At 38.8% G+C, this 26670-nt stretch overlaps 1 protein-coding gene across 2 annotated transcripts in view; it reads left to right on the plus strand.

The window, feature by feature from the left end:
* Positions 1 to 25104, plus strand: part of LOC106873026 (uncharacterized) — a 29990-nt gene extending 4886 nt beyond the window's left edge. Inside the window, exons 1-4 of one of the 2 annotated variants that reach the window (XM_014920228.3) lie at positions 10299 to 10525; positions 13072 to 13200; positions 18638 to 18722; positions 23714 to 25098. In XM_014920228.3, the coding sequence (XP_014775714.1) occupies positions 13119 to 13200; positions 18638 to 18722; positions 23714 to 24026 (480 nt within the window). In that variant the 5' untranslated portion in view covers positions 10299 to 10525; positions 13072 to 13118 and the 3' untranslated portion in view covers positions 24027 to 25098. Of the gene's footprint in view, positions 1 to 10298; positions 10526 to 13071; positions 13201 to 18637; positions 18723 to 23713 lie in introns of those variants that run through there. The other variant, XM_014920229.3, reaches the window with a different exon arrangement.
* The last annotated feature ends 1566 nt before the right edge of the window (positions 25105 to 26670 follow it).

The raw sequence follows: 26670 nt of genomic DNA on the forward strand, positions 1-26670 counted from the left end.
ATTTACTGTATAGAGTATGTCTCCTATTCGTGGATTGTTTTGTTTGGGTTGTATTATTGAATTGATGGTGTCTTAAGGTGGCGAGCTGGCAGAAAGGTTAGCACGCTGGGAGAAATGCTTAGTCATATTTCGTCTGTCTTTACATTCTGAGTTCAAATTCCGCCAAGGTCAACTTTGCCTTTCATCCTTTCAGGGTCAATAAATTAAGTACTAGTTGCGTACTGGGGTCAATATAATCAACTGCCACCCCCCAAAAGAATTTGTGGCCTTGTGCCTAGAGTAGAAAATAATTGATGGTGTCTTGCATAAGATGTCAGTTGTTCCTGGCTGGTCTTATTATTATTATTATTATGCTTTTCTTTAATTTATATAAGCTGCACCCAAGTCTCAAGCAGAAACATGAAGAAACAAGTTTTTGCATCTAAAGATGCAAACAGGTTTGGTGCCATGCAATTGAAAAAAAATTAATGATAGACGCAGGAATAGCTATGCGGTAAGTAGCTTGCTTACCAACCACATGGTTCTGAGTTCAGACCCTCTGCGTGGCACCTTGGGCAAGTGTCTTCTACTATAGCCTCGAGCCAACCAAAGCTTTGTGAGTGGATTTGATAGATGGAAACTGAAAGAAGCCCGTCGTATGTATATATATATATACCAGAGTAAGCACATAAATGTGCAACAAGGTGGAAAAGAGAGTACTCAAATACCAGAGGTAGAGTAATATGCTTTATTTAAAAGCAGCTGCTGCTTTTAAATAATATATATATATATATATATATATATATATATATATATATATATATTTGTGTGTGTGTCTGTGTCTTCTCCCCCCCCCCCCGCCTATATTGCTTGACAACTGACGCTGGTGTGTTTACATTCCTGTAACTTAGCGGTTCAGCATAAGCAGCCAATAGAATAAGTACTAGGCTTACATAGAATAAGTCCTGGGGTTGATTTGCTCGACTAAAGGCAGCGCTCCAGCATGGCCACAGTCAAATGACTGAAACAAGTAAAAGAGTAGATAAAATAAACTGATGTCTGTGTGTTTTTTTTAAAAAAGAAATCTCTTTATAAAATTTATAAATAATTTAATGGAAAAGATTGTATCAACACAGTGAGGAATGTAAATAAAATATCTGAGGTACTCATAAATACAATCTTTTGCAATTTACTTATTTCAAGGCTGCTTGGAATTTGGTTTGCATATTTGGTTGGCTTCTTTTGACATCGTTCCAATAGCAATGGGTAATGTTGTTTTGAGACTCCACATTCCTCTGATTTCAGTTTGCTTGATTTCTCGAAAGTTTTCAGAGATGATGATGATGGTACTACTACTACTACTACAACTACTACTACTACTACTACTTCTGCCAAGATTGACTTTGCCTTTCATCTTTTCGGGGTTGATATATACTAGTTGAGTACTGGGGTCGATGCAATAGACTGGACCTCTCCCCACAAAAATTTCAGGTCTTGTGTCTATAGCAGAAAAGATTATTATCGTTATTGTTATCATTGTTATCATTATTATTATTATTATTATAATTATTATTATTAAGGCACTGAGCTGGCAGAATCGTTAACATGCTGAGCGAAATGCTTAGTGGTATTTTGCCTGTCCACCAAGGTAGACTTTGCCTTTCATCCTTTCGGGGTCGATAAATTAAGTAGCAGTTGCATACTGGAGTCAATCTAATTGATTGGCCCCTCCCCCCAAATTTCAGGCCTTGTGCCTATAGTAGAAAGGATTATTATTATCATTATAATTATTGTTGTTATTGGTTATTTAATATTGAGGATGTTGTAATTGGTTTAATTACACTTCCTATCAGATGAGGAACATATGATTTTATCAGGCATTTTAACGGTTGGAAACCAAAACGTACCATCTCCACCACCTCTGACATCAAATTCTATAACAACTATGGAATTTACACCTCAATGCTGCAACGTCACCTTAAGAATAAGTGCAACTCTGCCTCTCCTGGCCTTGATGGCGTTACGTACTTGCTTTTCAAATGTGGTGGGTACTTCCTCCTGCACTAGCTTTTACTCTTCTTTTAGTTGTCTTAACAACGGTGCTACTCTGGAGCAGTAGAAAACTGCCAGTGTCATTCCTCTGTTCAAAAAGGGTGACCGCACGTCGCCTGTCAACTATCGTCCAGTCAGTCTTACTAGCTGCATTGCCAAACTGATGGAATCCTGTGTCAAAGAAACACTCTGGAATGTCTAGAATTCTCACAACCTTATCTGGCCCTCACAATTTGGATTTATACCTAACTCCAGCTGTTGTAATCAACTCATTGAGTTTCTTGAAGACATCACCCGGGTTCACTGATAGCGGCTCGTGAGTGGATGTTGTTTACCTTGATTTTGCTAAAGCTTTTAATTCTGTGCCACACAAAAGACTTATGGCAAAACTCTCTGCAATGGGTGTGAAAGATGATTTTTAAAAAACTGGTTGGAGTCTTTCATTCTCAGCCAAAAAGTGGTAGTCACGGTTCTAGGACAGCGTTCTTCACCCTGTGAGATGTCATCTGGTGTACTACAGGGATCCGTTCTTGATCATTAATGACATACATGCCAACTAAAAGAATGTCACAGTGCTGAAATATGCAGATGACATCAAGCTGTACTTTGAGATAAAAAGGACAGATCCTGAACATTATAGATCTTTCCTGCAATTGGACCAGGACACAATGCGGCAATGAATCATGGACTGGCAACTCAAGTTGGCTGTGGACAAGTGTACCACCATGCATTTTGAGAGGAAAAACCCAGCGTCCACATACTCTCTCCACAACACTAATATCAAAAAGTCCTTTGTGAACGTGACCTGGGCATTACTGTCAGCAGCTATTTGCACTGGACAAAGCATATCTCTAAAATTGTCAAGAAGGCCAAGGGTGCCTTGGCATCAATCAGCAAGACCTTTGTTAATTGCTCTCCAGCTATCTATTTAAGGCTATGGTGCAGTCACACTTGGAATTTGTATCACCAGCTTGGCACCCCTATCTTGCTCAGAACATTGACTTCCTGGAAAATGTTCTGAATCGTGCAACCAAGCAAATACCCTCTATCAGGTATCTACCATATGCTGAACACCTTGCTTCCCTGGGCATGGATACACTGAAGCTCTGATGTCTGGCAGCTGACTTGTAAAAACACCCACAAAATTATTAATCATTGTGCCAACAACAATCTTGAGCCCCTTTTTGAATTCTATGTGTCTAACACACATGGGCATGCCTACAAAATCAGAAAACATCTCAGCTCCCATGACTTTCGGAGTTGCTGAAGCATGGAACAAACTACCTACATCAGTTGTCAGCTGCTGAGACATTGCATTCTTTAAAACCGCCATGCTTCCTGAAATTTGTCAACACTACACCTGATATCTGCCCTCCATATGCATGCACACATGTATATCATGACTTATACACTGTTCACTTTCCATGGTTCTTGTTATCTAAAATTTATTATTATTATCATCGAGTGAAAGAGCAATGCATGCCATCAAAGTGACACTGGAGCACAAATATACAAAGTCATCATGACTATCCATCTGATAAGAGTATACTTGGCATGTCATTACAACCATATGTGCATGTTATGGTGATCTCATATCACCATAAACAGTGCATGACCTTGCAAGTAAGGCTCATTTAGAATTTTCTCCAGGTCAAGTAGCCCATCCCACTCAAAAGGACCCTAAATAAGGTTTGCTTAAGGATGTTGAATGAAATACCCATGTTTTCAGAGGTGAATTATTGAAACCCCAAAGAATACCTCTCAACATATGTCTATGATGTTCCTTCACTACTCCTGCTTGTGATCAGAGATGCACATATAAACAACTAGCCCCCACCCCACAAATTTGAGGCCTTGTGCTTCCAGTAAAAAGGATTATTACCTCTGCCTTAGTGAAGGCAGAGGTATTGTTTTCAGTCATGTTTGTTTGTTTGTCCATGGACAAAATATCTCAAGAACCACTGAATGGATTCGGATAAAACTTTCAGGGATGTTTGGCCTCATAACTAGCACAAACCGATTAGATTTTGGGATCAATCTGGTACCAGACAAGGATTCTGGATTATTTTTCCTGTTTCTTTACTTACTTTCTGAGATCGGTTGGGTTCATTTTTAGTATTCTCGTTTGTGAGGGCAGTCGAGTTTATTTCAGATATTCTCATTTTAAAAATCATCTCTGACTAAACGTTGAGAGGTCATTGGTGTTGCCTTGGTGGAGGTTTGCCCTCTCTGAGTGCTCTTATTATTATTATTATTATTATTATTATTATTAATTCTGGCTCTTTACATTTTGAGTTCAAATTCCACCAAGGTCAACTTTACCTTTCATCCCTCTGGGGTTGATAAAATAGAGTACTGATCTAGTACTGTAGAGGTTGATAGTATGGATCACTCACCCTCCCTTCAAAATTGCTGACCTTGTACCTAAACAAGAAACCGTTATTATTGTTGTTATTGAAGAAAGGTAGCAAGCTGGCAGAATTGTTAGTGCTTCAGGCAAAATGTTTAGTGGCATTTCTTCTGGCTCTGTAGGTTCTGAGTTCAAATTCCACTAAAATCAACTTTATTTTCCATCCTTTTAAATACACACACACACACACACACACACACACACACGGACATGGCAGGTTTCTTTCACTCTCCTGTCTATGAAATCTTCTAAAAAAGCTTTGGTCTGTTCTGTAGAAAAACACTTGCCCTAGTGCAGTTCATTGGGACTGAACCTGAGAGGACATGGTTGAGAAGCAAGCTTCTGAATGATTCCGTGGAAAACAAGTACTTCTTGAGGAGGAGCTCACTCCCAGCTCATAGGATGTTGCCCTCTTCACTTTTAGACACTTAGTCGATGTTTTTGTTTCGGCAGTTATTGTTTAGAAGCTGCGATCTAAGTGACACAATATGGCATTGAAAGGGCGTTGGGAATAAATCTTAAGCTTTTTTCCTTGTCATTTGTTTTGAAACACAACCTGTGACATCAATCATCATCATCATCGTTTAACGTCCACTTTCCATGCTAGCATGGGTTGGACGATTTGACTGAGGACTGGTGAAACCGGATGGCAACACCAGGCTCCAATCTAATTTGGCAGAGTTTCTACAGCTGGATGCCCTTCCTAACGCCAACCACTCTTTTACTCTTTTAATTGTCTCAGTTATTTGACTGCAGCCATGCTAGAGCACCGCCTTTTCGTCGAACAAATTGACCCCCAGGACTTATTCTTTGTAAGCCTAGTACTTATTCTATCGGTGTCTTGTGCCGAACCGCTAAGTTATGGAGATATAAACACACCATCAGTTGTCAAACGATAGTGGGGGGACAAATGCAGACACACAAGCATATACATACATACAGACATACGGTAATCTTCAAGTTTAGGGGGATAAAAAAAATAAATAAAAATATTCAAGGGAAGTAACTGAACGTCTTACCAGTATTCTCCGTACATCTCTGTTTATAAATAAATCATACACGTGATTTGATTGACGTTAGGGTTAGGGTTAGGGTGTGATTTATTTATAAACAGCTAGAAGAAAACGGATAATACTGGTAAGTCGTTCAGTTATTTCCCTTGAATATTTTTATTTATTTTTCTTATCCCCCCTAAACTTGAAGATTACCCATACATACATACATATATACATATATATATATATATATATATATATATATATATATATATATATATATATATATACACACACACATTTGTGTGTGTATCTATGACTGTCCTCTACCACCACCTGACAACTGGTGTTGGTGTGTTTATGTAAAAGAGACCAATAGAATAAGTACTAGGCTTTAAAAAAAATAAGTGCAGGGGTTGATTCATTCAATCAAAATTTTTTCAAGGCAGTGCCCCAGCATGGCCACAGTTTAATGGCTAACAAATAAATGATGAAGCAGATTTCCTGTACTTCCCAGTCAAGTATCCCAAAGGTTGTTACTGGAATTGTGTTGTTAGTGGAAAGCTTCATCTGCCATGTTTTTTTTAGTATGCTGTGTGTGTGTGTGTGTGTGTTGGCACTCCATCGCTTACGACGACGAGGGTTCCAGTTGATCCGATCAACGAACAGCCTGCTCGTGAAATTAACGTGCAAGTGACTGAGCACTCCACAGACACGTGTACCTTTTACGTAGTTCTCGGGAATATTCAGCGTGACACAGAGTGTGACAAGGCTGGCCCTTTGAATTACAGGCACAACAGAAACAGGAAGTAAGAGTGAGAGAAAGTTGTGGTGAAAGAGTACAGCAGGGTTCGCCACCCACCCCTCATATAATCTAAAACTCAATTAACAAGTGCACCTTTCATATGGACATCCTAATTATATTTGACAAAATTCCGTTGATGAATTTAACTGAATTTAATTTATTTTTATTCAATCTCTTTTAATACATAGATGAAGCTATATTAGAAAAACACTCAGATACACTTTGACTTAATTCAAGGTACAGAATTCTCAGTTTCATTCTGGAACTAAGGTTGACATGAGGTCAGATATAAAGTAAATCTTAGAGCCATATCAAATTTCAACATGTCCCCTTCACTTTCCTTTTGTATCGTAACCTTTTAACATTCAGATTTCTTTGTCAGATCATCATCATCATTTAATGTCCACTTTCCATGCTAGCATGGGTTGGACGATTTCACTGGGGACTGGCGAAGCGGATGGCTACACCAGACTCCAATCTGATTTGGCAGAGTTTCTACAGGTGGATGCTCTTCCTAATGCCAAACACTGTGGTTGGTGTTAGGAAGGGTATCCAGCTGTAGAAACTTTGCCAGATCAGATTGAGCCTGGTGCAGCCTTCTGGCTCACCAGTCCTCAGTCAAACCGTCCAACCCATGCCAGCATGGAAAGTGGACGTTAAACGATGATGATGATATATATGTGTGTGTGTATGTATATATATATATATGTATATATATATATATATATATATATATATATATATATATATATATATATATATATATCATCATCGTTTAACGTCTGCTTTCCATGCTAGCATGGGTTGGACATAGACACAATATATATATATAGATATAATATATATACATATATATATATATATATATATATATATATATATATATATGTAATGTGAGATAATAGTTTCACTATGTACATATTATATAACATAGTGTAACTATTAAAAGTGATACTATATCTCACATTACAATAGAGATGTTATTGTTTCACTTTTGACACATAATACTGAAACAGATTAAGAGATTACTCTCAGCTCGCATTTAGCAAGAATTTGAACATATTGGCCCATGACAGTCCATGGACCCTAAGTAGTGCATGTGTAAAATTTGAATGAAATCAGTTGGGTAGTTCTCGAGTTTTAGTGATGCACACACCCACATACAAACAGACAGACACACATTCTCAGTTTCATATATATATATAGATAATTGGCAGAGGTTACAGAATTATTCAGGGGTCAAGAGCTATACATATTGGCACTTATTGGTAAGTGCCAAAGTATGAAATTCATGACCCTTCAGTCACTCTGTAGCTTGAATTTATATATATATATATATATATGTCTGTGTGTGTGTGTGTGTATCATATACACACACACACATATACATACATAAATATACATATATATATATACACATGTATATGTGTGTGTGTGTGTATATATATATATATATATATATATATATATATATATGTTTGTTGGCACTCCGTCGCTTACGACGTCGAGGGTTTCAGTTGATCCGGTCAACGGAACAGCCTGCTCGTGAAATTAACGTGCAAGTGGCTGAGCACTCCACAGACACGTCTACCCAAAACATAGTTCTCCGGGATATTCAGCATGACACAGTGTGACAAGGCTGGCCCTTTGAAATACGGGTACAACAGAAACAGGAAGTAAGAGTGAGAGAAAGTTGTGGTGAAAGAGTACAGCAGGGTTCGCCACCATCCCCTGCCGGAGCCTCGTGGAGCTTTAGGTGTTTTCGTTCAATAAACACTCACAACGCCCGGTCTGGGAATCGAAACCGCGATCCTATGACCACGAGTCCACTGCCCTAACCACTGGGCCATTGCGCCTCCAATATATATATATATATATATATATATATATATATATATATATATATATATATATATATATATATATATATATATACATATATATATATATATATACATATATATATATATATATATATATATATATATATACATATATATATATATATATATATATATATATATATACATATATATATATATATATATATATATATACATATATATATATATATATATATATATATATATATATATATATATATATATATATATATATATATATATATATATATACATATATATATATATATATATATATACATATATATATATACATATATATATATATATATATATATATATATATATATATACATATATATATATACATATATATATATATATATATATACATATATATATATATATATACACACATATCATTGAGACACAGTTGAATTAAGTGCTTAAGTTGAAGCATCAAGTCAGTCTGATATTATTGCACAGCTCAAAGTCAGGTGAATAAAATCTAAATAAGCAACAGGATATCAAGAAGTGATGCAGTAGAACTGTTTCAAACAGCTCCATTTAATTGAACAACGCAATCATTACACCAAGTTAAATGCATTTTATTGTACCCGCAATCTGATATACTCGTATGTACAGAATATAGTAAATTTTTCAATCATAAAATTTATGCATAGGAAAACAATATCAGCGATGTATGTATGTATGTATGTATGTATTATATGAGGTGGCATTAAAAGGTTCCAGGGTTAATTATATTTAATAAAAAAATAACTTATCTAAGCTTTAGCATCATCTCCTTTGAAATAGTTGCCTTGCCCAGCATTCCTGCCACTTTTGGAATCTGACCTGGAAGTCGTTTTCCATAAGCAAGTTGAGGACTTTCTGAAATTTGCTTTGGACCTCAACAACAGTGTTAAAACAGCTACCTTTGAGCTGCATTTTCATCTTGGGGAAGAGATGGAGGTCACAGGCGCAGGAGTGGCTGTGTGGTAAGTAGCTTGCTTACCAACCACATAGTTCCGGGTTCATTCCCACTGCGTGGCATCTTGGGCAAGTGTCTTCTACTATAGCCTCGGGCTGACCAAAGCCTTGTGAGTGGATTTGGTAGACAGAAACTGAAAGAAGCCCATCGTATATATATATATATATATATATGTATGTGTGTGTATATGTTTGTGTGTCTGTGTTTGTCCCCCCCCCCATAACATTGCTTGACAACCGATTCTGGTGTGTTTAGGTCCCTATAACTTAGCAGTTCGGCAAAAGAGACCGATAGAATAAGTACTAGGCATCCAAAGAATAAGTCCTGGGGTCGATTTGCTCGACTAAAGGTGGTGCTCCAGCATGGCCGCGGTCAAATGACTGAAACAAGTAAAAGAGTAAAGAGTCCACAGGTGCTGAATCTGGTGGGTACAGAAGTGATACCATGTTGTCTTTGGTGATAATCTCACAAGTAAGGAGAGCTTGGTGGCAGGGTGCATTGTTGTCATGAAGAATCCAATTCTTTGTGCTCCACAGATCTGGTTGCTTTTGCCAAATGTCCTCCCACAAACACTTCAAAACATCACAGTAGAACTCTGGATTGATGGTCTGGCCCTGGGGAATGAATTCTTGATGCACAATACCACATATCTGGGATTGATGCTTGTGACAGGTCTTCCAGATTGCTCATCATCTTCCAACGATGTTCTTCCACTTCTAAAGTGCCTGTGCCACTTGAAACATTGCACATGACTCATTGCCTTGTCACTATAAGCCTGTCGAAGCATGCTCAATGTCTCTGTAGCAGACGTCCAAAGTTTAATGCAAAATTTCACGTTGGCTCTTTGTTCCTGTCCCTGACAAAATCACAGATTACAGCATACATGTGATCACAAAAACATAAATTTCACAAGATTAGGAACGCTTAGCTGGAGAGAGATGCAGAGGACAAGCCTGTATGTAAGAACAACCACTCTTTTACTTAGCTCGGCGTACATATGTACGCAAGTAAGTGTGATTTCGTCATCATAAGGCGAGCATGAGTAATAACACATAGATACATATGTACATACATACATAGATGACGAACAAAAAATATTTCCAACTACATCAATATATGTCAACTGAGAGGAAGTATAACAAACATAAAATTGTTGTTGAGATGCTACTTCCTGTGAAGTAAGACGTCCAGATATCTGTGAAGCACTTAATATAGTGTGATACATACGAAGAATAAGACAGGAAATTCATGTATAGCAAATAATAATAATGTGAAGTGTGTACACACCTATTAATATAAACAATACTTGTCGATAGATGAGAAATATTCGGTCAATAAATGCTAAGATATAGTCTGGACAGTGTTCTTTAAGACAAAAACAAAACAAGACCACAAAAAGATAGCCATCCACCAAAGAATGAATTAATTACAGTAAGTGTATGAGAATTATCTCTAGTTAATTTTGTCTTTCTTTCTTGTTTATATAAATGTTTTATACATACACACATACATATATGTATGTGTGTGTATATACGTATATATGTATGTGTATATATGTGTGTGTGTATATATGTATGTTTTTCGTTGTAAGGCTTTATTTTTTAGTTGATTTTCACCTAGCAAGACTTATCATAGATGGCATAATAAGTCACACCCGGACAACGTCGGGTTATACTGCTAGTATATATATATATATATATATATATATATATATATATATATATATATATATATATATATATAGTTTTAGGGAAAAGAACCAAGGTTCATGAACTCATCGATGAAAATCTAAAGCTCAATGTAAAATTGTAAAGCTCAATGTAAAATTGTAAAGCTCAATTTAATTTTAATTTTTTATAAATTGATTTTAATTGAGTGTTTACCTGTAATTTTGGATTTTGTCCCTAATATTATTATATATATATAATATGGGTGTTTAGTTCACTGGTGATCTAAACAAATGGATTATCAGGGTTCTGGATATTTATGCTGTGAAAATACTTTGCTGTAATACATACGGACTAACATCCATACCCTCTGAAAAATGAACTGTGAACTTTATTTCCTTACTCTCTACTCTTCCATTTCATTGCTTATTATCTGCAAATTTTCCATGTCTAGATCTTTCATATGTTCTCTACTTGGCTCTGATGATGGAACACCCCATATTCAGGCATATTTGCCTATCACTTGGGATATCTCAGAAACAGCTGTAAGACCTCAACTAAGTTAAGAATAATAATGTATATGACTTGAGATGTTTGTTATGCCTTGGCATTTGTTGTCCTCTTTCACAAATATAAATGTATGTGTGTATATATATATATATATATATATATATATATATATATATACATATTCATCATATGTGTGTGTGTGTGTGTGTACATAAAATTAATCCAAACAAGTGGAGGAAAAGGAGAAATGAAGTTGCAAAAGCACAGAGAATATATTAGAATTATTTCAAATTTCATTATACCTTAAAATATAGGAATGCACTTGGCTGGTTTCACATGAGATTTTCAAAAGTGTATAGTGTATGGAGTTGTTTTGTAAATTATGTCTATTTTGATCATTATTATAAAAATAGTTTGTTTTCAAAGTAGGAATCTGGCAATATATATAAAGAGCCTCTAAATGTATTAAATGTATACATACCATTAAAAGGCATGATGTTATGGAATTGTCTGAGATAAAATCTCTTCATTGACCTGTGTTAAAAACACAATGTATATCAGAGTGAGATAAATGTTGCTGCGGTGACTCGTGAGAATGACTTTCTTGAGACTCGTCAATGGCAAGCATCTGTCACCTGTTTTAACAAAATTTGTACCTTGTTATATAGGAAACAGTGAATAAAATATTTACTAGCACTGCTGATGTTTGCCATGCTGTAGAAAAATTTGGTAAACACAATGGAAACAGTATTAAATTAAAATAACCACCTGTGTATCATACTAAATGTATATGTACTGTTAGAAGGCATAATACTGTGTCTGTTTCATATATTTAGCATTCTCACAAGCTACTACAGGATTGTTATTTCATCTCCCTCTGATATCTATCTATCTATCTATCTATCTATCTATCTATCTATCTATATATATATATATATATATATATATATATATATTTATATATTTATATATAGAGGGTGATAAATTGAATATTAATTCAATTGAAAACCAAGTGGCCTAGCATATAAAAAATCTGAAAATTCAGAAAAATTGTATTACGTGTGTATAAGAAGGGATGACCACTAAGTGGACATCCTATATGCTAGAAAGAGGTCATCAATGACCCAACCACAAAGAAAAATAGTGTTCTCCAGAAAAAATTTTCGCAAAACACCAGAGCATAGCGAGCAAGACAAAATGAGAAATATACAGAATAAAAGAATTCTTTTATTCTGTGTATTTCTCATTTTGTCTTGCCCGCTATACTCTGATGTTTTGCGAAATTTTTTTCTGGAGAACATTATTTTTCTTTGTGGTAGGGTCGTTGATCACCTCTTTCTAGCATATAGGATGTCCACTTAGTGGTCATCCCTTCTTACACACACACACACATATATATTGTTTTCAAATGCAGTACATCAATAAGAGATGTCTCAGATGAATATTCTTCCTAGCTTCTTTGAATGATTATTAATGATCGTAATGCTCTCTCACTGTCACAGCTGGATTCCTTGTGTTGTCTCTAGTATTTCATTATTGAATTCAAGTTCATCAGGCAAATTGAATTTACCATGTTTAAATTTTTTAAACCTTTTTTTGTTATTTCTTACATATATACATACATGCATTGTCATCATTGTTTAATGCCCATGTTTTATGCTGGCATGGGTTGGAAAGTTAGACAGGATGTGATTGGCTCAAGGACTGCATCACATATGTGTCTACTTGGGGGCATAAGGATGGCCTCTTAACTCATATTTATTGTAATTATTCATTAATGCTTTGTCTGTTAATTTGCAGAGATTACAAACCATCAATAGAAAAAGAAAGAAAATTTGTATTAAATAATGAACTTCCAAACAACACCAGATCATGAAAGAACTTATTCAACAGATGCAAGCCAATCACATATGCTACATTTCCATGCAAGTAAGTTCTTAATTATTTTAATCGATTTCATATATTAGTGTATGTCATCCAGGAGTGTTACCATACTTGCCACGCTTGACACAGTGGGTTTGTAAGCCTTTTAGAGGGCTTTTTCTTCATGCAGGAATATGTTGGGGCTTGTTCTTTACTGTTGATACTCGCATGACACATGGACACACACACACATGAAAATAAATAAGTAAAAAAAGTTGAAAGGTTAAAAAATAGGGGTGGCTGTGTGGTAAGTAGCTTGCTTACCAACCACATGATTCCGGGTTCAGTCCCACTGCGTGGCATCTTGGGCAAGTGTCTTCAACTATAGCCTCGGGCGGACCAAAGCCTTGTGAGTGGATTTGGTAGACGGAAACTGAAAGAAGCCCGTCGTATATATGTATATATATGTGTTTGTGTTTGTCCCCCTAGCATTGCTTGACAACCGATGCTGGTGTGTTTATGTCCCCGTCACTTAGCGGTTCGGCAAAAGAGACCGATAGAATAAGTACTAGGCTTACAAAGAATAAGTCCTGGGATCGATTTGCTCGACTAAAGGCGGTGCTCCAGCATGGCCGCAGTCAAATGACTGAAACAAGTAAGAGAGTATACATGCTCACAGTCCCTCCTCCAGCACCACCACTTTTGGATGGCCACTGACTTTCCTCTGCTCTTTTTAATGGGTTTCGTTTTCTGTCCTGCAGGGTGTCTAATAACCACCCTCCTCACTCAGCTTATTTGGTGGGGTTACCAGTTTAGTCACCAATGACCCAACCAAGACGAAAGACAATATGACAAGATGATCTCAGCTGCTACCTGGGCCTGCATGATCGTGACTGGTCAGAAATAGGCAGTAGTGGAAGGAATCCAGGGAGGGATTCGTCTTTTAAGAGTAACGAAGCCCAGGTTGAGGTTTAACGTAATGGTTCTTTTACTCTTTTACTTGTTTCAGTCATTTGACTGTGGCCATGCTAGAGCACCGCCTTTAGTCAAGCAAATCAACTCCAGGACTTATTCTTTGTAAGCCTAGTACTTATTTTATCGGTCTCTTTTGCCGAACTGCTAAGTCACGAGGACGTAAACACACCACCATCGGTTGTCAAGCGATGTTGGGGGGACAAACACAGGCACACAAACATATACACACACACACACACACACACACACATATATATATATATATATATATATATATACGATGGGCTTCTTTCAGTTTCCATCTGCCAAATCCACTCACAAGGCTTTGGCTGGCCCGAGGCTATAGTAGAAGACACTTGCCCAAGGTACCACGCAATGGGACTGAACCCGGAATCATGTAGTTGGTAAGCAAGCTACTTACCACACAGCCACTCCTACACCTATGGAAATTTCTGTAGAAAAACAACTAGTAGGGACCTATGAATCAGTCTTTCCTACAATAACCTGGATACAAAATATCTGTTGCATGACATTGTATAAAACTGTCAAAACCAAGTGATTCCAAACGATTCTCTTTGTTAATGGCCATCTACCATCTTTTGTCAAATATCAGCTTACCAATTATAAATGGAAGGAAGACTGATACTCCCAGATTGTTCATGAGACTGTTTTAGTCTGTTAGGGAATCTGTAGGGAGAGCTTGAATGCACAGATGCTACACTCCAATCTCTCCTTGAGGAAATTACTATGTGGAAATCTTCCATCATCATTCATCATTGTTTAACGTTCCTTTTTTCACCCTAGCATGGGTTGGACGGTTTAACTGGAATTGATAAGCCGGAGAACTACACTAAACTTCAATGTCTGCTTTGGCAATAGTTTCTACAGCTGAATGCCCTTCATAAATACTCTACAGAGTATACTAGATGCCTTTTTTGTGGCACTGTCACTTGTGAGGTCACCAAATACTCACAAGACATGATGCCTAGACTGAGTGAAGGATAGTATTGAAGGGGGTGAGAGTATGATAAAGAGACAGGAACATGTGTTTTGTTAAAGAGAACATATGGCTTCTCCAGTTTGGATCGGGACATAGCCTCAAAGTATAAGATTAATATGTCTACTTATCCATGCTTACATGGGTTGGAGAAAGTTTGAGGCAGATTTTCTACAGATGTTCTTCTTGTCACCAACCCTCGACCATTTTTCCATTTTTATGGAATATATTAGAAATGAATGACACTGTTTGTAAGACAGTAACACATATTTACAACTGTCATGGCAAGAACACACACACACACACATACTCTTTTACTTGTTTCAGTCATTTGACTGTGGCCATGCTGGAGCACCGCCTTTAGTCGAGCAAATCGACCCCGGGACTTATTCCTTGTAAGCCTAGTACTTATTCTATCGGTCTCTTTTGCCGAACCGCTAAGTGACGGGGACATAAACACATCAGCATCGTTTGTCAAGCAATGCTAGGGGGACAAACACAGACACACAAACACACACATATATATATATATATATATATACATATATACGACGGGCTTCTTTCAGTTTCCGTCTACCAAGTCCACTCACAAGGCTTTGGTCCGCCCGAGGCTATAGTAGAAGACATTTGCCCAAGATGCCACGCAAAGCTTCTTTCACCAAATTCACTCACAAGACTCAAGGTTATAGAAGCCCAAGGTACCACACGGAAGGACTGAACCTGAAACTGTGTGGTCAGAAAAAGCATAATGTAGCAAACTGGTAGAAACGTTAGCACGCCGGGTGAAATGCTTAGCGGTATTTCGTCTGCGGCTACGTTCTGAGTTCAAATTCCGTTGAGGTCGACTTTGACTTTCATCCTTTCAGGGTCGATTAAATAAGTACCAGTTACGCACTGGGCTCGACATAATCCGTTTGTCTGCCCTTGTTTGTCCTCTCTGTGTGTAGCACCTTGTGGGCAGTAAAGAAATAAGAAAAGCAATAATGTGTGTGTGTGAGAGAGAGTTATTGCAAAAACTATACACACATTGGCGCAGGCGTGGCTGTGTGGTAAGACGTTTGCCTCCCACTCACATGGTTCCAGTGAGTGGATTTGGTAGACGGAAACTGAAACAAGCCCGTCGTATATGTGTGTGTGTGTCTTTGTAGTCTCTCCACCATCGCTTGACAACTAATGTTGGTGTGTTTACGTCCCTGTAACTTAGCAGTTCGGCAAAAGATCCCAGTAGAATAAGTACTACACTTACAAAGAATTAGTCCTGGGGTCGATTTCTTCGACTAAAGCCCTTTAAGGTGGTGTTCCAGCATGACGTATTTGTGTAGCCAACCTTGTTTATCAATATCAAGTTTAAGTAAAGGGAAATAACTCCTTCTGAATCCGAATTATTTCCCTTTTTTCGTCGTCCCACCTGTCGTGTACTCTTTCACTTTAGCCATAATGACTAGCTATTTCCACCTTCTTATGCACGGATGTATATATATATATATTAAGCTAATAATAAGGATTATTATTTTTTTTTTTTTTCTTTCCAAATAAGCACATGCAATATATATTTGTTCTTCACTCATTTATTACTCTTCTTATTCTAACTCAGGCCTGGCCAACTCGAATTACATTGCAGGCCACTTTAATGACAGAAAGTGCTGAGGGCCGCTTGTATACTGACAGAATTGAAAGCATTTTGCTTTCTCATGCTGTTATTACAATAACGAATGAATGATCGTTGATTCAACATGAAATATCGTTGCAAAAACAGTAGAATCTTTGTGTTTTACTTTGCATAACGAGCTTTAATTTTTGATAAAATTTTTTAAATGTTTGTTTGAAGAAATCCATTTCAAGAAAGTATCAAACTGGCCGCAAGATAAAAGTCTGCGGGTCACATGCGGCCCATGGGTCTCAGGTTGGCCAGCACTGTAAAACACATGTCCATTGTCTGGAAATCTTTCGTCACACATCTGTGACCTCTTCAGTGACACTTTTCGTCTTTGTGTGTGCTCTTGCTCCACTTATTTCATTCTGCTCTTCTATGATGCGTATCCTTATGTGAGTATGCGTTTACATCCGTGTATGTGTGTGAGTATGACCTTCGCTCAACCCCATCCTCTTCGCCTGTTGTTGCAGCTGATTTCCTAGGATCCAAAACTTTGGTATAGTTTCTGTATCTCTGTGTTCACCTACGATGCTGCCATTGTGGTAATTGTTGTTATTGTTGCCACCGTTGTCACCGCTGCTACTGCTGTCATTGTTAGTACTGTTGCAGCTGTCTGTGAAGTTACTGTGTGTGTGTGTGTATATATGAGTTCGCTTCTTATGTTGTTCGTATCCATGCCCTTTATATAGATTTATTCATTTATTTATCATTTTTCATCTACTTCTATTTCTTATATGTATCACAGGTATGTGCATATATGTCTACTGTGTGTGTATTACCTTGTTTGTATCTATGTTTTATTTATATTATTATTTATTCCTTATCTCTTCTCCTCTCATCTGTCTTTAGTCATGTGGTGTGGTGGTTACTGTTCCATTCGGGTTTTCTATTGAGGCTCAGCCTGTCTACTGCTATGTGTGTAGCCTCTGTGATCTGTTTAAGTGTCATGTCAGTTCTATGTGTCGATAATACTTTAACCTCTATGCTATTAACCAAGCCTCCAAGTTCTGCTTGAGTATGTTAGTAGAGCACTGATGAGCCTTTCCCTTCTTTGAGCTCTCACCAGTGTTCACCTATACACTCCCCTATGCTGCATGCAGTCTCTCCAATGTAAGTAGTTGTCATGTTTCTGCACAGTTCCTCAGTACATCATCAGCTATACACTATGTTCTTAACCTTACAGTTAATCCGTAGGTTCATCCTACATACAACACAATTGTTCTCCATAGATGGGAACTTATCAAAGGGATAGGTTCTACAGATCAAGGATGTTATAGGGGCATCAGGCCTTTCTGCTACTTTAATCCATAGAGTAGCTTTACTTAAATGTTATTCTAAAAAGGTAAAAAAAATGACCAGGAGTGGCTGTGTGGTAAGTAGCTTGCTTACCAACCACATGGTTCTGGGTTCAGTCCCACTGCGTGGCATCTTGGGCAAGTGTCTTCTACTATAGCCTCGGGCCGACCAAAACCTTGTGAGTGGATTTGGTAGACGGAAACTGAAAGAAGCCCGTCGTATGTATGTATACATATATTTGTGTGTTTGTGTGTCTGTGTCTGTCCCCCCAACATCGCTTGACAACCGATGCAGGTGTTTTTACGTCCCCGCAACTTAGCAGTTCGGCAAAAGAGACCGATAGAATAAGTACTAGGCTTGCAAAGAATAAGTCCTAGGGTCGATTTTCTCGACTAAAGGCGGTGCTCCAGCATGGCCGCAGTCAAATGACTGAAACAAGTAAAAGAGTGAAAGAGAGAGTATCCTGAAATACAATATCTATTTCAAGACATGATTTCACATCAGGAGCTTCTGACAAAAAAAAGTTCCTACTTATGTCTTTTCATGTTTATATTTTCATCCTTTTCCTAATTTTCTTTTAGGATTAATTACTTATATTGGCGCTACTATATCTGTTGGATTATGCATCATCACTCTTTGTGTCTTGATTTGGTACATCAGGAAACAGTGAGTATCCATTTTTCATTCTTTATTAGGAAGTTACTCCTCAGAGAATAAAGAACTTGATAAACCCAGCATTCCAATCAGACCAAATTCCCAGATAAATTCTACAGAATGTTTGCATTGTTTTCATCATCATCACCATCATTATTGTCAGCATGTAAAAAGCACCATCCAAACATGATAGATGCCAGTGTCCCCCGACTGGCTCCCATGCTGGTGGCACATAAGCACCATCCGAACATGGTCGATGCCAGTGCCCTCTGACTGGTGGCATGTAAAAAGCACCATCCAAACATGGTCAATGCCAGTGCCCACTGACTGGCTCCTGTACCAGTGGCATGTAAAATGCATCCACTATACTGAGAGGTTGGCATTAGAAAGGGCATCCATGCCAGGTCAGACTGGACTTGGTGCAGCCTGCTGGCTTGCCAGTCCTCAGTCAAACCGTCCAACCCATACCAGCAAGGAAAACGGACGTTGAAACGATGATGATGATGATCATAATCATCATCATATTTTCTCTATATCTAGTTATGGTATTTATCACCGCAGTTACAGAGATGCAATAAGATTGTCTTCCACTGCACACAGAGCTAAACAGTTTAATTTGCCTCCTAAAACAATAAACATTGAGCAGGAAATATTTTAGTAAAACAAAGCTATAACAGTAAAGTTTATTTTTAAACTGGTATTCTGTCAGTTATGATGATGACTTGCAGTTGATCCGGGCAACGGAATAACCTGTTTGTGGAAGTAATGAAGTGGCTGAGCACTCCGCAGACACCCCATCCTCTTAACATAGTTGTCGGGGAGATTGTGTAGCACAGTGTGACAAGGCTGGCCCTTTGAATTATGGGTATGGCTCCTTTTTGCCAGCCAAGTGGACAGGTGCAACACGAGATGAAGGGTTTTCCTCAAGGGTACATTTCACTGCCAGGAATTGAACTTACAACTGTGAGCCAGACACTATAACCAATAAGCCACGCACCTTCACAATAACACTAGTTTATTATAGTGTTAATATAACACTGTGAGCTGGCAGAAACGTTAGCATGCCAGGCGAAATGCTTAGCAGTATTTCATCTGTTTTTACATTCTGAGTTCAAATTCTGCCGAGGTCAACTTTGCCTTTCATTCTTTTGGCGGGGTTGAGAAATTAAGTACCAGTTGTGTACTGAGGTCAATCTAATTGACTGCCCCATCCCCCCCAAAATTTCAGGCCTCGTGCCTAGAGTAGAAAAAGATATAAATAAATAAAAGGACCACTACCAATTTTGTGGAAACCTCCTTTGACAAAAACTGACTTTCCTCTTCAACAGCTTAAACTGTTGACATGGACAATTTCAATCTTACTTGGGTGGCCTGTGAAGAAGCCCTTAGCATAGCCCCTTCCTCCCAAAATCCCCTTTGATATCGCATAAAAGCATACAAGACAATTTCATGAGTTGAGGTCATCTGGATTGTGCATGGGATTATAGGTGCAGGCATGGCTGTGTGGTAAGAAGTTTGCTACCCAACCACAGTTTTGAGTTCATTCCCATTGCATGGCATTTTGGACAAGTCTCTTCTCCTATAAACCTGGTCCAACTAAAGCCTTGTAAATGGAGAGAATCTAAAAGAACCTTATCATAGCTATATATAGTGTAAGTATCTTGAGAGAAAAGCTGAACATTAGAAGCATCAGTTGTGGCGTGCAAGAGAGACGATTGCGCTGGTATGGACATGTGGTGAGAATGGAGGAGGATAGCTGCGTGAAAAAGTGCCACACCCTAACAGTTGAGGGAACCCGTGGAAGAGGTAGGCCCAGGAAGACCTGGGCTGAGGTGGTGAAGCAAGACCTTCGTACATTGGGCCTCACCGAGGCGATGACTACGGACCGAGACCTTTGGAAATGGGCTGTGCGTGAGAAGACCCGGCAAGCCAAGTAAGATCGTTGCCAGTGCCCCTGGACTGGTTCTTGTGCGGGTGGCACATGAGATGCACCATTTTGAGCGTGGCCGTTGCCAGTACCGCCTGACTGGCTCCTGTAGGATTTTCGAGCGAGATCGTTGCCAGTGCCCCTGGACTGGCTTGTGCGGGTGGCACATAAAAGACACCATTTCGAGCGTGGCCGTTTTCGTGCGGGTGACACGTAAAAGCACCCACTACACTCTCTGAGTGGTTGGCGTTAGGAAGGGCATCCAGCTGTAGAAACTCTGCCAAATCAGACTGGAGCCTGGTGTTGCCATCCGGTTTCACCAGTCCTCAGTGAAATCGTCCAACCCATGCTAGCATGGAAAGCGGACGTTAAACGATGATGATGATGGTGTGTGTGTGTGTGTGACTGTCTCCTTGTTTTGACTTTGTGTGATAGTTGCAAATGAGTGTCACTATCCTGCAAGCATTGTCCTCCGTTTCCAACCTTCTGTGGAAACATGTCTGGTTATGGGGAAATATTACCTTGCTTGGAAACGGGTGAGAGTTGGCAACAAATCTCATCCAGCTCATACAAACATGGATGTTAAGTGAAGACAATAATGATAATTATTCAGAGTAGCAATCAATTATCACATATATCCTTTTCTTCTCTAAATTTTGGTGCTTATCTCTCGCTTTCTAGATTGTATTGACTCTTTTGTTACTCTTTCTCTTCCTTCCTGAACAAACATCATCATCATCATCATCATCATCGTTTAACGTCCGCTTTCCATGCTAGCATGGGTTGGACGATTTGACTGAGGACTGGTGAAACCGGATGGCAACACCAGGCTCCAGTCTGATTTGGCAGAGTTTCTACAGCTGGATGCCCTTCCTAACGCCAACCACTCAGAGAGTGTAGTGGGTGCTTTTACGTGTCACCCGCACGAAAACGGCCACGCTCGAAATGGTGTCTTTTATGTGCCACCCGCACAAGCCAGTCCAGGGGCACTGGCAACGATCTCGCTCGAAAATCCTACAGGAGCCAGTCAGGCGGTACTGGCAACGGCCACGCTCAAAATGGTGCATCTCATGTGCCACCCGCACAAGAACCAGTCCAGGGGCACTGGCAACGATCTTACTTGGCTTGCCGGGTCTTCTCACGCACAGCCCATTTCCAAAGGTCTCGGTCCGTAGTCATCGCCTCGGTGAGGCCCAATGTACGAAGGTCTTGCCTCACCACCTCAGCCCAGGTCTTCCTGGGCCTACCTCTTCCACGGGTTCCCTCAACTGTTAGGGTGTGGCACTTTTTCACGCAGCTATCCTCCTCCATTCTCACCACATGTCCATACCAGCGCAATCGTCTCTCTTGCACGCCACAACTGATGCTTCTAATGTTCAGCTTTTCTCTCAAGATACTTACACTCTGACGGGTATTCACATTGACATTACACATCCAACGGAGCATACTGGCTTCATTCCTTGCGAGCTTACGTATGTCCTCAGCAGTTACAGCCCATGTTTCGCTGCCATGTAGCATGGTTGTTCGTACGCATGCGTCATACAGTCTGCCTTTTACTCTGAGTGAGAGTCCCTTTGTCGCCAGCAGGGGTAAGAGCTCTCTAAACTTTGCCCAGGCTATTCTTATTCTAGCAGCTACACTTTCAGCGCACCCACCCCCACTACTAACTTGGTCGCCCAGATAGCGGAAGCTATCGACTACCTCTAGTTTTTCACCCTGGAATGAGATAGAAGTTGTTTCCTGTTTGTTTGCAGTCTTTATTGCACCTGAACATCTGCCACAAACAAAAACTAACTTGCTAGTTAACCTGCCTTTGATGTTGCTGCACCTCTTATGTGTCCATAGCTTGCACCGGGTATAGCTTAGTTCGCATGAAACATTGTCTGATATATTCTTTTCTTTTACTTGTTTCAGTCGTTTGACTGTGGTCATGCTGGAGCACCGCCTTTAGTCGAACAAAGCGACTCCAGGACTTTGTAAGCCTAGTACTTATTCTATTGGTGTCTTTTGCTGAACTGCTAAGTTACAGGGATTTAAACACACCAACATTGGCTGTCAATCGATGATGAGGGTACAAACACACATGCATATATATATATATATAAGGTTGAGGAGGGTATTGGATTTAACTAAACCCAAAAAGATACAGGTAATACCAAGTAAGTGCTGAGCTTCTTTCCCTTTCCATCTACCAAATCCACTCACAAGGCTATAGTAGAACCCAAGGTACCAGGCAGTGGGACTGAACCTGGAACTATGTGGTTGGGAAGCAAGCTTCTTACCCACAAAGCCATCCCTTCACCCATGTTTAATTTTTTTTTTATAAATCCTAAACAATGCAAGTTATAAGAATTAATACAGCTCAATGGTTTATACTTTTAACTTGTATTTCAATATTAGGATCCCTTCTTCAGAAAATCTTCTGAGAAATGGTCTTGTAAAAAACATACAAACAATCAATCTGTATTATTTCCACACACACACACACACACACACACACACACACACACACACACACACACACACACACACACACACACACACACACACACACACACACACACACACACACACACACACACACACGGTTTTTTAAAAAAAACAGATCTGACTGTGTGATAAGAAGATAACTTCCTAATCACATGGTTCTGGGTTCAGTCCTACTGTGTTGCACCTTGGGCAAATGTCGTCTACAAAAAGCCTCAGCTTCACTAAAACCTTATGAATGGATTTGGTAGATGGAAACTGAAAGAAGCCTGTCGTATATATATATATATATGTGTGGGTGTGTCTCTGTGTTTGCCCCCCACCATCACTTCACAACTGGTGTTGGTGTTTAAAAGACCATAACTTAGCAGTTCAGTAGAAGGGAACAATAAAATAAGTGCCAGGTTTTATACAAAAGATAAATACTAGAGTTGATTTGTTGGACTGGAAAAAAGAAATTCAAGGTGGTGCCGTAGTATGGCCAGAGTCTAATGACTGAAACGAGTAAAAGATAGAAAACATGCATCTCCATTTGTCTGTCCATCCAATTTCCTACATTATGAAATAATTATTTTCTTTTCTCTCACAGAAAAAGCGTAACTTTTGAGCAAGTTCCGGTAGAAGATGGCAATACAAATGAAGGTAAAAGTAATACGAAAAACGTATATGATGACTTCCAATATCTCAGATGTAAAAACAACGAAAACACGCAACATAATGACAACAGAATGCAGCAGACCAGTGTTGTTTATGAAACACCAACAATAGAAAAAGAACATGTCACACTCAGAGGAAACACTACAGATGAAGATGCAAATATTTATGGCAATACTCTGCAACACCAGAGGCTTGAAAGGCAACCCAAGAGCGAAATATATATGAACATGGATACCAATAGGTAGAAGAGGCTAGAGTAACTAGAAGAGGACTTGTACATATCTTAATCAAAAATGTCTACTGAATTTTCCCCTTGTCTGTATTCCATTTGTTTTAGCCATTACAGCTAAGGCCCATGTCAGGTCAGGCCAGAGCAGCAATCTTATATATATATATATATATTTATTCAAACTGAGATTTTAGCCTACATTTCAGTAATGGCCTAAAATATCAGTTTAAATATATGCAGGATGGGCCAAAAGTCACGCACCGAAACATTTGACATTTTATTCTTTTATTTGTTTGTCATTTTGACTGCAGCCATGCTGGAGCACCACTTTTAGTCCACCAAATCGCCCCCAGGACTTATTCTTTGTAAGCCTAGTACTTATTCTATCGGTCTCTTTTGCTGAACCGTTAAGTTACGGGGACGTAAACACACCAGCATCGGTTGTCAAGCGATGGTGGGAGGGGGGACAAACACACATATATACACATGATGGGCTTCTTTCAGTTTCCATCCACCAAATCCACTCACAAGGCTTTGGTCGGCCTGAGGCTATAGTAAACACTTGTGCAGTAGGACTGAACCTGGAACCATGTAGTTGGTAAGCAAACTACTTATCTCACAGCCACTCCTGTTCATTATTTTAGAAAAATTGAAGCTAGCCCTTAACAGTAAGTTTTAATCTTGGTGCCTGAATTTTGGTCCACCCTGTATATTTACAATATTTATAAACTGTTATGTGTGTTTACATGCATGGTTAAGTTCATTTTGCAACCATTTGGTTTTGAGTTCAGTCCCACTGCATGGCAGCTTAACCAAGTGTCTTTTACTTACAACCCTGGGCTGACCAATGCTTTGTTAATGAATTTAGTAAATGGAAACTGTGTGGTAGCCTGATATTATGTGTGTGAATGCATGTACATGTTTATCTTATTACTTGACAGTGTTGGTTTGTTTATGTCCCTGTAACTTGGCAATTTGGTAAAAAAAAAAAAAAATGAAAAAAACAAACAAAAATGTTGGGGCCGCTTTGATAGACTGAAATCTGAGACAATGCTCCAGCATGGCCACAATCCAATGACTAAAAAAAAAAAAAATATATACACACAGACTCATTTATGTAGCACACTGTTGAATCATTAAGTCTTTTTTTTTTTTACATACTTTATGGTAAACAACATTGAATTTTCAACTGTTATTGAAGAAATCATTTTCAAAAATATTTTATTCAGTAAAAGATATTATGGACTTGGCAGGTCAATTTAGACCAAGGGTTGGTGAGTAATTACCGGGGGGGGGGGGGGGGGGGGTCGATGAAAGCCAAGGTGCCAATTTTTTTTTTGGGTGGGGTGGGGGGGCTTCCGGCATGCGAAAGACCAGCTCACACAGATGAACTGCTCGAAATACTTAGTGCCATGAAATGTGGCAAAACAAATTTTCACAGGAGCGAGAAGTCTGCTGTTGCTAACGTTCAAGGTCGGATGTCATAATCTGTATCATAATAGAAGACGGAGGGATGAGGTGAACTGAAACTGACCGACATTCAGCCGGATATCAATGCCTTGGTCCAGGATCACCCAGCTCATCCCTTGCATTGATGTTGTCAATTTCAATAAAAGAATATTCCAACAATATGATGCGTTTTCCATTTTCTGATCGTGAAAACAATTTCATAAAAATTGCAAGTTTAATACTGTATACTCAAACACGTTTTAAATGTAAAAAGTGCGTCATCTTCAATAGAATTTCTTAATTTGTCGTACATGTATGTATATTTTAGCTGGCATTTTAATTGCCAGCTACATTTAAGATATGGTACGGTAGGGTAAGGTAGTGAGATATTTTAAAAGAAGAGAGTGGCCAATGCACAAGGAGAAGTGGCTAAAGGGGGTCGATGTGGAAGAAGTAGTGGCTAAAGGGGGTCGATGTGGAAGAAGTAGTGGCTAAAGGGGGTTGATGGTCAAAAAAGTTTGGCAACCCTTGATTTAGACGATGCCAGAGATCAATATATATATCTGTTGGAAAGGTCAAAAGGATGGGGGGAAAGAAGGGTTGTGGTGGCTAGAAGTTTGTGTGAGGTGTTTAGGGTTGGGTTTGGGGAGTTGAAAAGCAGTAAAGGAATACTGGGGTCAATTGATTCGATTAAAAATTCATCAAGGTTGTGCTCCAGTATAGCCAGAGTCTGAGGACTGAAACAAATAGCATATATATATAGGTGCAGGAGTGGCTGTGTGGTAAGTAGCTTGCTTACCAACCACATAGTTCCAGGTTAAGTCCCACTGCGTAGCACCTTGGGCAAGTGTCTTCTACTATAGCCTCGGGCCGACTAAAGCCTTGTGAGTGGATTTGGTAGACGGAAACTGAAAGAAGCCCGTCGTATATATACATATATAAATTTAAAGAATGGAGTAAACGCATGTTATAACTGCATACTTTTATTCCGACATATGTTTCGAAGAATTACAATTTATGCGATCCATAGGAATCGGCGAAAGTATGCAGTTATAACATGCGTTTACTCCATTCTTTAAATTTATATATACTCAAATACCCAAAATATCAAGGAGTTTCTGCCTCACAAACAGGAGTTACACCACAGTTATTTTGTGATTTTGCTACCCTGGTATCTATTAACCCATTTATTTTATCCGTATTATTCTTAA

Source organism: Octopus bimaculoides, chromosome 1, assembly GCF_046866305.1.
Source record: "Octopus bimaculoides isolate indiv1 chromosome 1, ASM4686630v1, whole genome shotgun sequence".
NCBI classification, from domain to species: Eukaryota; Metazoa; Mollusca; class Cephalopoda; order Octopoda; family Octopodidae; genus Octopus; species Octopus bimaculoides.